This window comes from Pocillopora damicornis, chromosome 4 (genome assembly GCF_964200805.1).
Source record: "Pocillopora damicornis chromosome 4, jaPocDami1.2, whole genome shotgun sequence".
Lineage (NCBI taxonomy): Eukaryota > Metazoa > Cnidaria > Anthozoa > Scleractinia > Pocilloporidae > Pocillopora > Pocillopora damicornis.
In genome coordinates, this window is record NC_142673.1 from 11,034,483 (window position 1) to 11,048,102 (window position 13,620).

General features: G+C 36.7%; 1 protein-coding gene across 5 annotated transcripts in view; it reads left to right on the forward strand.

Moving 5' to 3' along the window:
- The window catches only part of LOC113668485 (spatacsin), a 43,595-nt gene that overhangs the window by 22,030 nt on the left and 7,945 nt on the right, over positions 1-13,620 (forward strand). For 3 of the 5 annotated variants that reach the window (XR_016185830.1, XM_027184380.2, XM_089203772.1), the window contains exons 27-40: positions 323-484; positions 2,453-2,687; positions 2,931-3,079; positions 3,820-3,907; positions 4,530-4,562; positions 5,414-5,529; positions 5,841-5,948; positions 7,965-8,151; positions 8,447-8,664; positions 9,081-9,218; positions 9,937-10,110; positions 11,288-11,476; positions 11,753-11,869; positions 12,261-12,569. Coding sequence is in view for 3 of the 5 variants with exons in the window: in XM_027184380.2 (XP_027040181.2) it covers positions 323-484; positions 2,453-2,687; positions 2,931-3,079; positions 3,820-3,907; positions 4,530-4,562; positions 5,414-5,529; positions 5,841-5,948; positions 7,965-8,151; positions 8,447-8,664; positions 9,081-9,218; positions 9,937-10,110; positions 11,288-11,476; positions 11,753-11,869; positions 12,261-12,569 (2,223 nt within the window). In the remaining 2 variants the exon portion in view is untranslated. The remainder of the gene's footprint in view (positions 1-322; positions 485-2,452; positions 2,688-2,930; positions 3,080-3,819; positions 3,908-4,529; positions 4,563-5,413; positions 5,530-5,840; positions 5,949-7,964; positions 8,152-8,446; positions 8,665-9,080; positions 9,219-9,936; positions 10,111-11,287; positions 11,477-11,752; positions 11,870-12,260; positions 12,570-13,620) is intronic. The other 2 variants (XR_016185831.1, XM_089203771.1) reach the window with 1 other exon arrangement.

Consider the following 13,620-nt stretch of genomic DNA (forward strand, 5'->3'; position numbering starts at 1 on the left):
CGATTTGTATCTGGAAAGTGCTTGTCTTTAATTTACAAAAGCAGAAGCACGAAAGAAGCTGTATATCTGCTGAAAATGTTTGAAATTCAGGAAGGTTTTGCTCATGAAGAAGTTATTTAATAGTTAAAAGGTTTATTCGACAACAGGTTAAAGACTGCCATGATTTGTTAGCCATTTCTTCATCAACTGTTTTGGAATTTTTGGAGTTTCAACATCACTGTTCCTTTTTCCTGCTGTATTGGCGTTCATTTGTTTTAGCAAGCTAAATCTATTATGTTTTGGTTTAAAGCTTGAGCCATAGAGTCTGCCTTTTCAATTTCAGGTGATCTATGTCATTGAGCACAACTTCTCTAACTCTTACATCCAAGAACATTTGCTTTTGGCCTTTGAAAATGTCAAGTTGATTAATGTAGAGAATGTCTCTAGCAGTGAACTTGGCAAGAGGCGACCCCGGAAAAGAAAGTTGGTCAGGACAGGAGAACAGGTAGCCTTGTTATTTCATGTTGAACGTTTTGCTCACAGGGAGACAGCTTTAAAACAAACCTAAAAATATTTGTGGAAGATCTGCTCATTCGTGTAAAAATGTCATAGAGGAGAGGAACTTCAGGAGTTCACTGCCATCAAAAATTTGACTCGGGATGCTAAAAGGAAACTGGCAACGTCAATAAAAAAATAAAACAAGTTTCTACTGATTTAATATGTTTTTCAAACACTTACGTTTCATTATACCCAACAAGAAATTTTTAACTAATGTGATGGAAAAGAAAGAAAGTAAGTGTAGCTTCTCACCTCAGTCATCTCATAAACGAGACTGGAAAAACCCAAACTTACAGCAACTGGCAACAAGAGAATGTTGCGAGGTCAACATGCAACAAGGAAGTCACGAGCGGCTTTTAAGATTGCTTTTACTGGAACATGGCTTCCCTCTAGAATTTGATTTTGAAGTGTGTGCTTCTAACTCCTTTAATCCTACGTCACTTTCTTGGTTGTATGTAATGTATTCATAGCATCTTTACACCATATTAGAACTTAGGAATATCAAATACGTGTCACTATAAAAAACTGGATCATTGAATAATGCAATTTAAGAGTTTTAATTTGCTTAGTTGTCACGGGTTGCGAGCCACAATACCATGAGCATGCAAGAAGACGAGTTAAACAAGAAGTGTTTTTGTACATTAAAACATTCCTTTAATTTGGTCTTACAAAAGAAAGTTGGTAGATGTACCATTCATATTTTGAGACGTTTTTCATGAAACATATATTCCACTCGCCCTTGTGGGCTATCTCTCGTCTCTCGCGACTGTAGGGTAGTTTTTTTTTATCATAATCCATCAAATATTTATGCTCGCAAACGATTGGTCTAAATGCTCTACGTGGTTGAATATGCCTTAAGTGAAACTGAGGAACATCCAAGGATATGCTACAAATGATGCAACCCAATTTTCAAACTTTCTATTGTTAGAAAAGTGTTCATTTGAAATTTAATTGAAGACGAGAGAGCGTTTAGCTATAGCTACAGAAGAAGCGACATATGTTTGTTCAATATGCTGTACCAGAGAGCACTGAAAAGTAGACATTCCACCCAACAAACAGTAGAATGTTCATAAATATTTGAAGGATAGTAAACACAATATCCTCCATTTAGGGCAAAAATATTCTTGACATCTATATTTGTCCTTGGACATAATCTGTTCCTCGAAGCTCACAGTTTTCCTTGAGCTTCGCTGTCAGAAAACTCTTCAGATCTCAGAACAGGTAAGGTCTGCAGACAAATGTCCATGAACATCTTCATGCCAAAAGGAGGATATTGTTTATTTAGTATTTTATCATGAGTATCTAGTTCGGGTTACGTCTTTACACAGTGTCATGAAATATGCATGTTTGGACCAAAGGGAGGTCAAAATGGTTGGATATTGGCCAAGATACTTTATTCGTATATTTTTTAATTTATTTAAATTTGTTTTTTAAATGTTGAAAATGAAAAAGGCTCATAAATATATCTTATTAGACCTTTTGGTGTGTGGTATGGCTGATAATTTTTACGAGTTGTGCCGTATTTTGACAAGCCCTACAGTACAATATAACCAACTGTCCAAATAACCATACAATATCGCAGGATATTTGTACTCTATTCGCGCGTTATTTCTACTCTTCTTTGCACAGTTATAACAATTTTTAGCGATCGTGAATATGGCTTGGAAATGATTGACATTTTTTCATTCTTGAGGGTGCTCTCTGAATAGTGGTTGTTATAGGGAATGCAAAATGGAGAAGTTTCTCTCTGTAAAGTTCTTAATAACTCACTTCAATAATTAATAGTTCTCATTTATTACAAAGGTTCAGGTTTTTGTTCGCGTGTTGTTTGCCAAATATTCTTTGCGACAAGTTCTTAATGAGGATTGGTAACTATCGCATAAGCTAGCTCTTACAGAGTTATGTTTATTCCAAGGTCATGGCACCATCTCGAGATGTGCGTGCTCAGTTCTACTCTCGCATGGGTCTCAGAGCAACAACAGCTGCACAACCTGAAACTGTCAAGGAGGAACAAGTGGTGCATCCATCATGCAGCAGTAGTGCGGAAGATGAGGAAAGCAGTAGAATATCGAGAAAAGGCGATGAAAAGAAATTGGAGAACAAGAAAATAGAACATCACGCGGATGATACATTTGATGCTGGGTTTTCAGGTTGTTAAGACTAAATTCTGTCATTGAGGCTGCAATTATGGCATAGTTTTCATGCTTTGTTGTCAGTGGCTTAGTTAACTTAAAGGGAGGTTATATAGTTGGAAACTTGTTTCGTATTTTGAAACAAAGAGTTGCTAAACGGAATCCTTGTTATGTGCTAAGAAGGCTATCACTTCCTTACAACTTTCATTAGCATGATACTTTCAATGTTTTTACTTACTCTATGTGCAATTTGTTTTCAAGAAAAGCTCCTCGATGCCGATGAAGTACGACATAATCTTTTTGACATCCTGTTCAAATGCCAATCAGCAGAAGTTCCATGGAGGAGCTTACTAGCCTATTCAATAACGCTTCAAAGGTCTCTGCTATCCGTGCTTGCAACATGCTTTCAGGTATGGCTTCTTTAGAAGAGTTTTAGTGCAATGAGAGTGTGCAACAGGTGAAATGATATTTTTACATTTTAGCGTAGGATTAAATGATCTGTGTGTTTTTCGAAGAACTCTATCAAACCAAATTTTAAGAGAAAATTTTATTTTGAAACCCTCATGACTTACTTAGTAGGAGTTTTATTTGCCAAGAATAACGCCAAAGAAAGTTGTCAAAGGTATACTATTATTATCAGAATGTTTCATAGATTTATTGTATGTCATGCTTTATTTTTACTCTTCAAGTTGTCTGAAGCAAAGCAAATTGTCACGGGAAAAAAAGCGAGACGTTACACTGAAAAGTGCAATTCTTGCTATTGAGGAAACGATAGCATTTAATTGGACATATGGAAAGAGGGGTTCATCAATGGGGAAGGGAGGGGTATAACACTTATACATGTATAACCGGTTTAGATTTATTGTGTTGTTTGATATTCAGTGGTTTTCAGCTACCATTAAGGAGAAGGGTCTATTAAGCAGCGCAGTTGTTTAAAGTTGGTCTTGGCCTTCCTTCGATTAGGCATTTGTATTTTGAAAAGGTGTTTGTGTGGTCTTACATCATGTAGAAGAGTCACCTGGTTATAGTGGATACAAAAACCAGCGCCTTCATTATCGACAAGATTTCGTTTTGTTAAAGTTTTTTGAATACGTTGATATTTGTTGATGAATTTGAGAGGAGGTTTAAGCAGCCTTATTGTTCTTCAAAGGATTCCAGGCCACTTGATTGCCTTTGCGCCTGGCTCTGCTCAACTGTGTGCCCATCTGTCTTGAAACCTGCTGTAGCGTCTATCCCAGGTATGGAGCACAACTATATGCAATTTTTTTTTAATACAGTCTCCTCTCTTGAAGGGATGTATTGCTGACAATCTCACTCACCTTCTCTTTTAAAAGCTCTTCTAGTGCACTTACTTAGAGTTATTGTGCCTGCTGATTTGATCTAAATTACCAAAGAATTGTATACCACATTTTGAAGACTTGGCCGTATCAGTTGGGGTATCAGTTAACCAAACCAACATAACATAACATAACATCTAAGCCTCTTTGCCGTTGAATTACTTAAGCTTCTGTGATAAATATATATTTATATACATATATGTTACGGAGACACTAGCACCACTCACTTACACGTTAGGTAAATTACTAAGTTAATCATACAATTCATCACTTACAGCAGATTACGTAGAGGACTGTTAATAAACTAATACCGTACTTCACTGTAAGCGCCTTAGGTGCTTACACCATTGATGTAGATAAAAAGAGACATGGGATTGTTTTACTATGTTGAAGATTATATGGAGTGACTGAAGATATTAACTCTGTTACCTTTGAATGAATGGTCACCAATGATATAATTATTTGATTGTTATCTAACATCTGACAAGACTGTCATCTCTAACGTTTAATACTCCATTAACAGGCAGTCGTCGGCGAGGCTCCTCGGATGTACAAAGTATGATTTGTTACATTTATGTTTTTCGTATGGCCCTAAGGCATGAACAATCTTATTGTGTTAGTTTCATTAGGTTCATTAACTTTTATTTGGTTTAACATGTTACACGCAAGACTTGTGTTTTGTTGTTGTCTTTTGTTTGAGTGTTGAAAATAGTCGAAGGAAAGTACATTACAATTATTAATAGATGCCAAAGTTTAAAGGAGGCTCACTATGTATTGAATGACCAGACTTCTTCATCGTTCAGTACGATAACGTCACCAATTAAAAAGTTTGTCATTGCTTACTGGACTGTCCTGCTGGAGTTTGACATACATATATTAAGTAATATATCTGCACAAGTAAGAGGAATGTTTGACGAAACAAATGAATCCCAGTAGAAGGAATCTACACTGACTGTAGTGTCGTGATGTTAATTTGTGGATCAGTGTATGATGTGAGGCAAGAATGAAATAAATTTGTAACTGTCCTGGCTGTTTTGATGAACCTTAGGCTTTTTCCAGATGGGACTATATCCATGTTAAAGATGAAAATGCTTGAAATCTCCGAGTAAAGTGAAAAAAATTCTTAATAAGTAAAGGTTTGGTCATTTTTAAATGGATTAGTCTGGAACGCCTGTTGTAATTGTTGAAAGGGACCCTAAGATAATCTCAATCATGTCGTTCTTTTTCTTGAAAGACTGACTCTTGGTAATGTTGTACACTAATGTCATCTTCTTCGCACTGATTTTCAAAATTCGCCAGTTAAGCCACCATGAATTGCATCGCAAACCACCTAAAATCCCGGCTTTAAGTCAATATCACTGCTGTAATCTACTAAATATTAAATGAAAGCATGTTATAATTCAACAGAACTTCAGTGGCATGACTGGACCCTGGGAGACCTTACAGCTCTCATTTTAGCAATTGTTGAAACGAGAGAGACACTTGCTCACACCCTGGCCAAGGCATTTTACATCTTTGATCCGGTGAGCTATGACTCTTATGACTGGCTATAAAGACCAAAACTGAAATCTGTTTTATGAGGTGTGAAGAGGTAGGACTAACGATACAATCCTTGTCACAGTTGTGGAAGAATTTCCCACTTCCTCCTTTTCAGTATTGGGAACAAGCAGATTGGACGGCCTGAAAAAACCGCAACTCTACCTTGAGAGGGTAGTGGGGATTTTTTTTTTTTTAACAAAACTTGGCTAGGTTTGAAGTTGCGAGAATGAATTTGAAATCCATGGAAATACAGAGTAATACTTATTGAAGAATGTTTTGTATTGTTGCTTGTCAGGCCAGTCCTCTTCTAAACTTTTTTCGTTTTCACGAGACCTTTTTGGTGCTCCGTGACTATGAAACTTGTCAAGGATATTTGACTTCTTTCAAGAACACTTACCGCAAGGTAGGTTAAAAATAGGTTGAATTACGAACATTTGTGTGGCTTAGCACATTTCTAGCACTGCACTACTTTAAAGAAACTCAAATCTCAAAATGAGTGGTAGTAATAATAATAATAATAGTAATAATAATAATAATAATAAATCAGGTGTGGAATTTTTATAGGTAATCACATGATTTCTAGTGCAATTTGGAATAAATAAGCACGAGTAAATTTTTTTAAAGACTAAGACTGGTCTTTGAAAAAATTAACAGGTGCTTGTTTATTCCAAATTGCACGAGAAAAATTACGTGATTACGTGTTAATAATATACATGAAAAATACGAGATAGCTTATCATAAGTAAGCATAAGCAAAGCGCGCGCATCTAGTGCAAAAATAATTTATTCAAACCGTGCGTTCGGTCAAAACAACTGCGTACGATCAAAACAATAATATGCTATGGTATCTTCACATCTTTAAGGCGCAAAAAAGTTCAAAGTCCGGCTAAACAGTTCAAGGAATTGTTCAGTCTATGTCCGAATCACTTTCGATGAAATGGAATCGTCGTCTCCGAGGTTTAACCATGTTTGCTTTTTCATTTCGGCGTTGGATCGCTCGAGCAAAATATTAAGCTGGGTTAAAGCAGTGCTTTTTAGAGTGTTTTCGTTGTTTGAGCTGTTTTTCACCCGCAGTGGCGAAAGAAAACCTACTTGAAACGCCGGCCATTGCTTCGCTCGCAAATTTTCAAATTTTCAAATTTTGTTGCGACATCCAAGGCTCGCATTTGATTGGCTATCTGTGAGTTTCTTTGGTTATTGACCAATCAGAATGTCTGGTTTGTTACTTTCTTTGCTCTAAATTAACTCTCCTCTGCACTGAATTAACTCTCTTCTGCACTGAATTACCTGAAAACTGCATTTGTCTTAACCAATCAGAACTGAGTAATTGTTTCATGTATATTATTAGTATTTAAATGACAATGAATTTTGAACTGAGAATTGTATTGAACCATGAAATTTGAGATTCTGATGAATTGTAAAACATCGTAGTGACACTATGGTAAACTCTTGGATAAACTGTGCAGAATATGATGAGAGTCTACAGTTATTATCCTCAGGTTACAGAATAGTCTGGATATTTGCCTCTTAAAATGGGTAAATTCTTAAGAGGAAATCGTCAGTAGTTCAAATTTTGATTGATGAGCCATTTTTGTAGTACATATCGGGCCCAAAATTAGGCCTTCATTCCTTACATGTTCCACCTTATGTTCCATTCATACCAGGTAAACACGTTTAGTTAAACCAGGTTTAACAGAGTGAAAATTAGAAACAGAGAACTAGCAAACTGAATTTTCCATAGGATTCAAGTGATCTCTAACTTGTATTTTCTATGTGCTATATTTGACCTTCACAAACATGACAAACATGACACTTATGTTAGATAACATAAAATAACCAATTTAAGATAACATATAAGAGACAACATAAGATAACAATATGTTATCTTATGTTGCAATATAAGACGACGTAAGTTAACCAATGAACCTCAATGACTTTTGACCTGCCGTGTTTGCAAATAGTTGACCAGACAAGATTTTATCAACCCTTGCTTGGTTGCTTGAGTTGCTCATCTTCTCTCTCATTCTCCTCTTGATCCTTACAAATCCCAGTTTTTCTTTTTGATAAAGTTTGCTTGAAGCTAAGTCTTATTTCATTTTGCTTAGGCGCCTTTCGGACCCCGTCATCATATTTTTGTATCATTTTCTGTTGTTCAATCCATAAGATACTCAAATTTCGCACTGTTTGACTTTGAGAAAGAGATTATCGGTGACTGTTGTGATTACCCTTATATGCGAAGATTAATCTAGCTTCAGAAGCTTATTTTCTTGATGAGTGCTCAAGTTCATCATTATTCAAAAATTCTACCTGTTTAAACTAGAAGCGTTGACAATGCCCTTGTCACCATGTTCCCTAATGTGAGTAGTTGTTACTATTACTTGAAATTAGTTGTGTTGATAAATGATAAACTCACTTTGTAGTTATCATTGAAAGCCATTGCCGACAAACACGAGGCTGCACTCAAGATTGGAAGTTTGAAATGGCTGGAAGAACTGACTTGTCAAGTCACGAAGCATATGCTCTCACGCTGTGACAATGCCCACCAACAGGGCCATTTACTTGCAATTCTAGCAGCAAGCAAGTTTGGACGAAACTTTGAGTGTAAAGGTTTGTCTTGATCACTTAACTTGTAGGGCATAAGGAAGAGATGATATTCACAGGGTAAAAAATCTTTGAGCCCCTCTGAACGTTTCCTTTTTCTTTGAAGAAAAAGCACACCTAGAGTTAGAAAATGATGAAAAATTGTCTAGCTCTAACAGGATGGTAAGCTCTATTAGAATATACATCCACTTCCAAGAGGACATCTTTTTTGAATCTGAGACAATTAGATTTGAAGCCAGATATTATAAATATGTAGCCCCTTTGTTTACATACTTTGGTTCTGTTTTGATTTGTATTTTAGTACCCGCTTATTGTGAGCTCCACGAAGTGAGTAAACTTCTTCACGGCACAAATACGAACATAAGACTTGAGGTAATGGTGGAGCAGGGAGATGAAGCTGACAGCCAAGCTGAGAAGGAAAGAGTACTTGGCTCCCTGCTCAACACTAAACAGTTTGCAAAGGCCAGAAGGTATGCTGAATTGATGGGCTTGTCGAATGATCACATTACAATCAAACAGGTGAGAAGACCTCAGTAGCATTACCACACTTTGAATGCAAAATGGCATAATTTTTTCCTTATCTTTTTGAAAAAAAAAACATGCTTACTGGTAGAAGGGGCTCGCAGGGATAAAGGTGGCTCAACAAGGTCTATAACTAGTCAAAATTTGATCTTGACTTCTTAAACCCAGCCTTTCAAGACTGTGAATTCTGGAAAGAGTTAGGTCATGTAACTGCACATCCTGCTTTAGGCACAATGAAGTGTTCATCAAATAAATACACATTGATCCTTCAATTTTGTGATATTCCTGTTATTTATGATGAAGTCTTCAAAGTAATGCTAAACGTAGTCAAAATGATAGCAGTCTGAGTCTGTTATACGTCAACACCTCCAACAGACCTTACACTTCCCTACATTTCTACTTTTCGGCTGTAGGTTGATGCTGACTTAGAAATTGCCAAGAATTCCATGTTGTGGGAAATAGAGCAGGGAAGACTGGCTTTCTGGCACAGAGCAGAAAAGTGCTTCAAAGACAATGGTTGTAAGGCAGACACTGCAGGCTCATTCTTTGAGGTGAACAACATTTCTTTTGTCTTGCTCCGCCAGCCTTTACAGAAATGGGTTCACCAAACAAAGTATCCGTTCATCTTGAATGCAGAAAAATGAAAGTGAAAAAGGAGCGATAAGTTTTGTGAATATGTGATTCAATTTACTGCTCTTGTGGGAAAAAGTCAGTTATTGACCGAGCCTGCTCTTTCAAGGGGGCTAGATATTACCTTCTTTGTAATTTTACCTTATGGACCACGAATGCAAAAAAATGAAATTTTCCAATTCATAACTTAATATGAGAAGTAGTTGAGACACTTCGCGTGCTCTTATCGGTCCATAGGTGTTATTAGACAAGAGTTTATAATCACAATTTTAAAGTATATTTGAGGAAAATTCCTGTAATACTGAAATTTTGCAATCACGCTTGGTCTGTAAGGCATATTTTATGATTCTCACACAAGTGCAGTACTTTCAACTACAGCGTGAAGTCATCTGTCAGTTAAATCACGTCCCATTTGTTGCACTTTTTCATCAAGGGCCATAACTTTTATCATGATTACAAATGACTTGATGGATTTTAAAACCGATAGCTAAGAAGAGCTGAAAGGAGGGTGGAAACCCTTCTGAATGTATTAGGATACAACTGTACCAATCTTTTGAACTGCTAACTGTTTGGATGGCCGAAGTTAAAATGGCCAAAGTCGGTGGATAAAAATATCTGATTTATTACTTTACCTTGCAGAACCAAGCTAGCGATACTGAATTGTCATTTAGTGAACGCGCTATGCTTGTTGGGATAGCTGTGAAGTGGTTTTCAAATCCCTCCTCTAACCAGCAACCAAGACCATTGGTGGAGCTGGAAGATCTTCAAAAGAAACGCTGGCTGTATAAGATACGAGCAGAGATTGAGAAAGAGGTATAAAATCTCAAATGAATTACACAAGGACTGTGATACGAGCCATAATAATTGTTAGAGGAAATTCACGCTGCATATGTCCGTAAAATATTTTGCGATTATTTCTTAGTTTTAGACATATGGCTGAACATATTGAAAACTTATTTAAGCCTAAATACAGTTGAAATTTAAAACAGTATGTAGGATGTCCCTGTGAGTGTTTTCAAACCTTGGGATCATAAAAGTTCTTAAACGAAGTCACATCAGTGAACACGGTAAAGTCATTCCTCACACTAACTTTAGAGTGCACCTTTTTCTTTACATCTACCTTAATAGAGTAGACAGACAGAACACTATACTCCTACAAACCAAACAACTTTATTAAACAACTCATAATATTCTTATTAAGGAGCGACTCCTAAACGCACTACTGGCAGTAATTATTCTTATTAAACTCACTTAAGCCCACTAAAGACTATAACTTATTTCGCCACTGACACAATCTCTCAATTGTCTCAAATTCCCCTGGAATGCACAATCTCTGAAGATCTCTGAAGTGTATCACAGTAACTCTCTCGGTATAGCATTCCAGGCAATTGGTCACTGCTAATAAAAGTCCTTTTTTTCTTTGTACATTTACAAAGTATTTTAGAACATTTCAGAAGCTTACAACACAAGTCTTTGGTAGTATGACATCATAACTACATAACCCAGTAGAATTTTAAAGAAAGTTACATGCTATGACAGTAGAAAGTTCCTGTACGCATGTAGAGAAATTTCTAAAAACTTACTCTTACAGTCTCTTTAACAGTATACATATTGCAAAACAATCTTGCTTCTTTAGTGGAAAGATCGGATTGTGTAGCGAACTGACTTTATAAAAAAATCTCAGACTCATTTATAGAGAGAAGAACTTGCAAATTGTATAGGTGTTCAATAACTGGAGATAACTTATCTTTGAAGGAGAATATCATGTGGGTACTACAAATAGACCAGAGAGAGGAAGGGGCATTCAAGGGTGGACCAATTGCTCTGACAGGTGCTTATATGCTCGGAAGTATAACTTTGCGAACCTATGGTGCTTATTCTTGAGCTAAAGAATTTCCTTCAACGCATGCTCTGTGGATGAGTTCCAAAAAGTGAAAGTGGTCAAACTCTTTTGTGCCTTATTACATTCATGCTCTTTTTCCCCTTTTAGGGCAGTTTAACCAGATCTGTTAGCCATCTAGAATTTCTTTCGCACGAAATGGAACTGGAATTATCAAGCGAAGTCAAAACAAACAGCAAAGTTTTGATTCCTCTCAAAGCTGTTGATTTGAAAGAACTAATACAAGAGGATACTGCTGAAGGACAACCTCACGGTGAATGTCCACTGGAAACCGACAAGGTTACAGAAAAATTTATACTAAAGAGATGTGCATCAATACCTTTTTTTTCAACATTGTTATGGTTTATTGACGATTTGTGTGGACATTTTAAAAATGCATTTTATTTATGTTTAGGATTCATCAACCTTTCCTTTTTTTTGCCTTTTATTCTGCCACAAACTGCTGCAACTTTTGAGCTTATTTTCATTATTTTCCAATTTTCTGAAGAATTTGGTATCTTGGCGGTGAATTAAGTACCTACTTACTTTTCCCGTTGTTTTGATTTGGTTTGATAGGAAATCCGAGCGTTGGAAAATATCATCGGTTGCCTGTTGGAACATTGTCATGTGAGCCAGGCGCAATGGCTTGCAAGTTTATTCAATCACAGTTGTTTAGCATTAGACGTGGTCATGGTAAGACCTCTCATTGTCAACTTATCAGCGAGAAGAAGGAAATGTTAATTTAAAATCAATCTTTCTTGTGCTGGCTTAGCTGGCTAACAGTGTTAAAAGTCCTTACATCCTTGTCTTCAGCAAGTGATTCTAGAGAAGCTCTCTCCTTTTGTTATTGGTTGCTGTTTTCTGTGTCATGAGGAGATGGAGGGCACAGCTCTCCCCTCCCCCATGCTCCTCGTTTCAGTGCGATTTCTATTGGTAGCAAAGCTTGAAATTGACATATAGAAATAGTTTCATGCACTTCTAAAACTTTCACAAATGGATTAAAGCCACACTAAATACTTAAAAGACAAAGAGGTTTATATTCGTTAGGGCTTGTATTAACATACCTGTCTTAACTCTGCATTAGTCTTGCATTCACTTGGCTCAAGGAACACGTTCCATGGACACCTTAGATGTCCATGTAAAAAGCCTTCTCACCAGAAATGCTCAGAGACGTGAAAGCCTTGGAAGAGCTAGCCCATTCACCCGGTCTGGTAGTTTTATTTTCTCATCGTCTTTCACGGAAAAGACTCCAAACGAGCGTCACGACTCCGTTTCTTCATCTGATTGGGTCAAAGTTGAAGATATCATCACTACCATGGAAAGCCTGGCTTTTCACAGTAAGCAGGGAAAGAGGTGTTGTTCCTGTGTCATCACCTGCTACAAAGTTGCACAGGTAAGATATTTATTTTATGGCTTGTACCTGTTGCTTATGTAACGTGCACTCTTCTCTCTCGTAAAGCCCACTCGCTGACTATTTATAATGTAAATTTGGAATAAAGCAAAACGGCATTCAAGCGCTGCTTCTTCTTTTTTTTTCTTTTTCTTAAAAAAAATAGAGGTTATATGAACCAATATTAAAACACTTTGTGAGAGTAAATCACCCACAGCCAACGTTTCGGGAGAACAGTGAAGGAACAGGAGGAACAAGGGACAGGACCAAGAATAAAATGAAACTTTGAATGAAGAGAAAAATAGTAAAAACCCAGACGAAGAAAAATGTTTTCTAAAAAAACATTTGCGAATGATGCGAAGACACTTCAATGTATGTTTTCGTTAATGACTCAGGGAAGATAGACGTTTTGGACTTACTTTACTCGTTGCCGGAGTTTAACAATGCTGTCCGCAAAATCAAACTTAATGTCAGTAAGAGCCACCTAACGTGCCACCGTTTTCTGACGTAGAATTTCATGTGGCGAATTCCCAATAAACTTTCTCGTGACTAGGAAATGATATTTGTCTCTTTCAAATAATCTGTTAGACGCCAACATTCCAAAACAATCGGTTCAACTGAAGGACATTCGATGTTTTCCAAGTCGGATAAATAGGTCAAAGTGTCAAATACCGCCAACCTAAAGGTTTTCCTTTACCAGTAAGATGTACAAGTCTGAAGCACTCCTCTGCATTCATTGACGTTTGGCTGTTGATTCTTGAGTCCTGACAAATTTTATTTTGTAAAGCAACTAGTAATGGTAATAGGACTGAAAGGATCCAGTTTGGTCTGTATTCATACGGGTGACTAACAAAATTGGACAACCGTGAAGTGGGAGTAACACATGTTAAGTTAGAGTATATATGAGTATATATGATCAATTAATCAAAACTATGACAAAATTTTTATTTAAAAAAAAAACAGTATTTAACTTAGTTGATGAAATGTGTGGCAATAATGTGCACATATGACGCCTACTGTCCAATAACAAAGGCTTGAAGCTTTCACTCTCAAA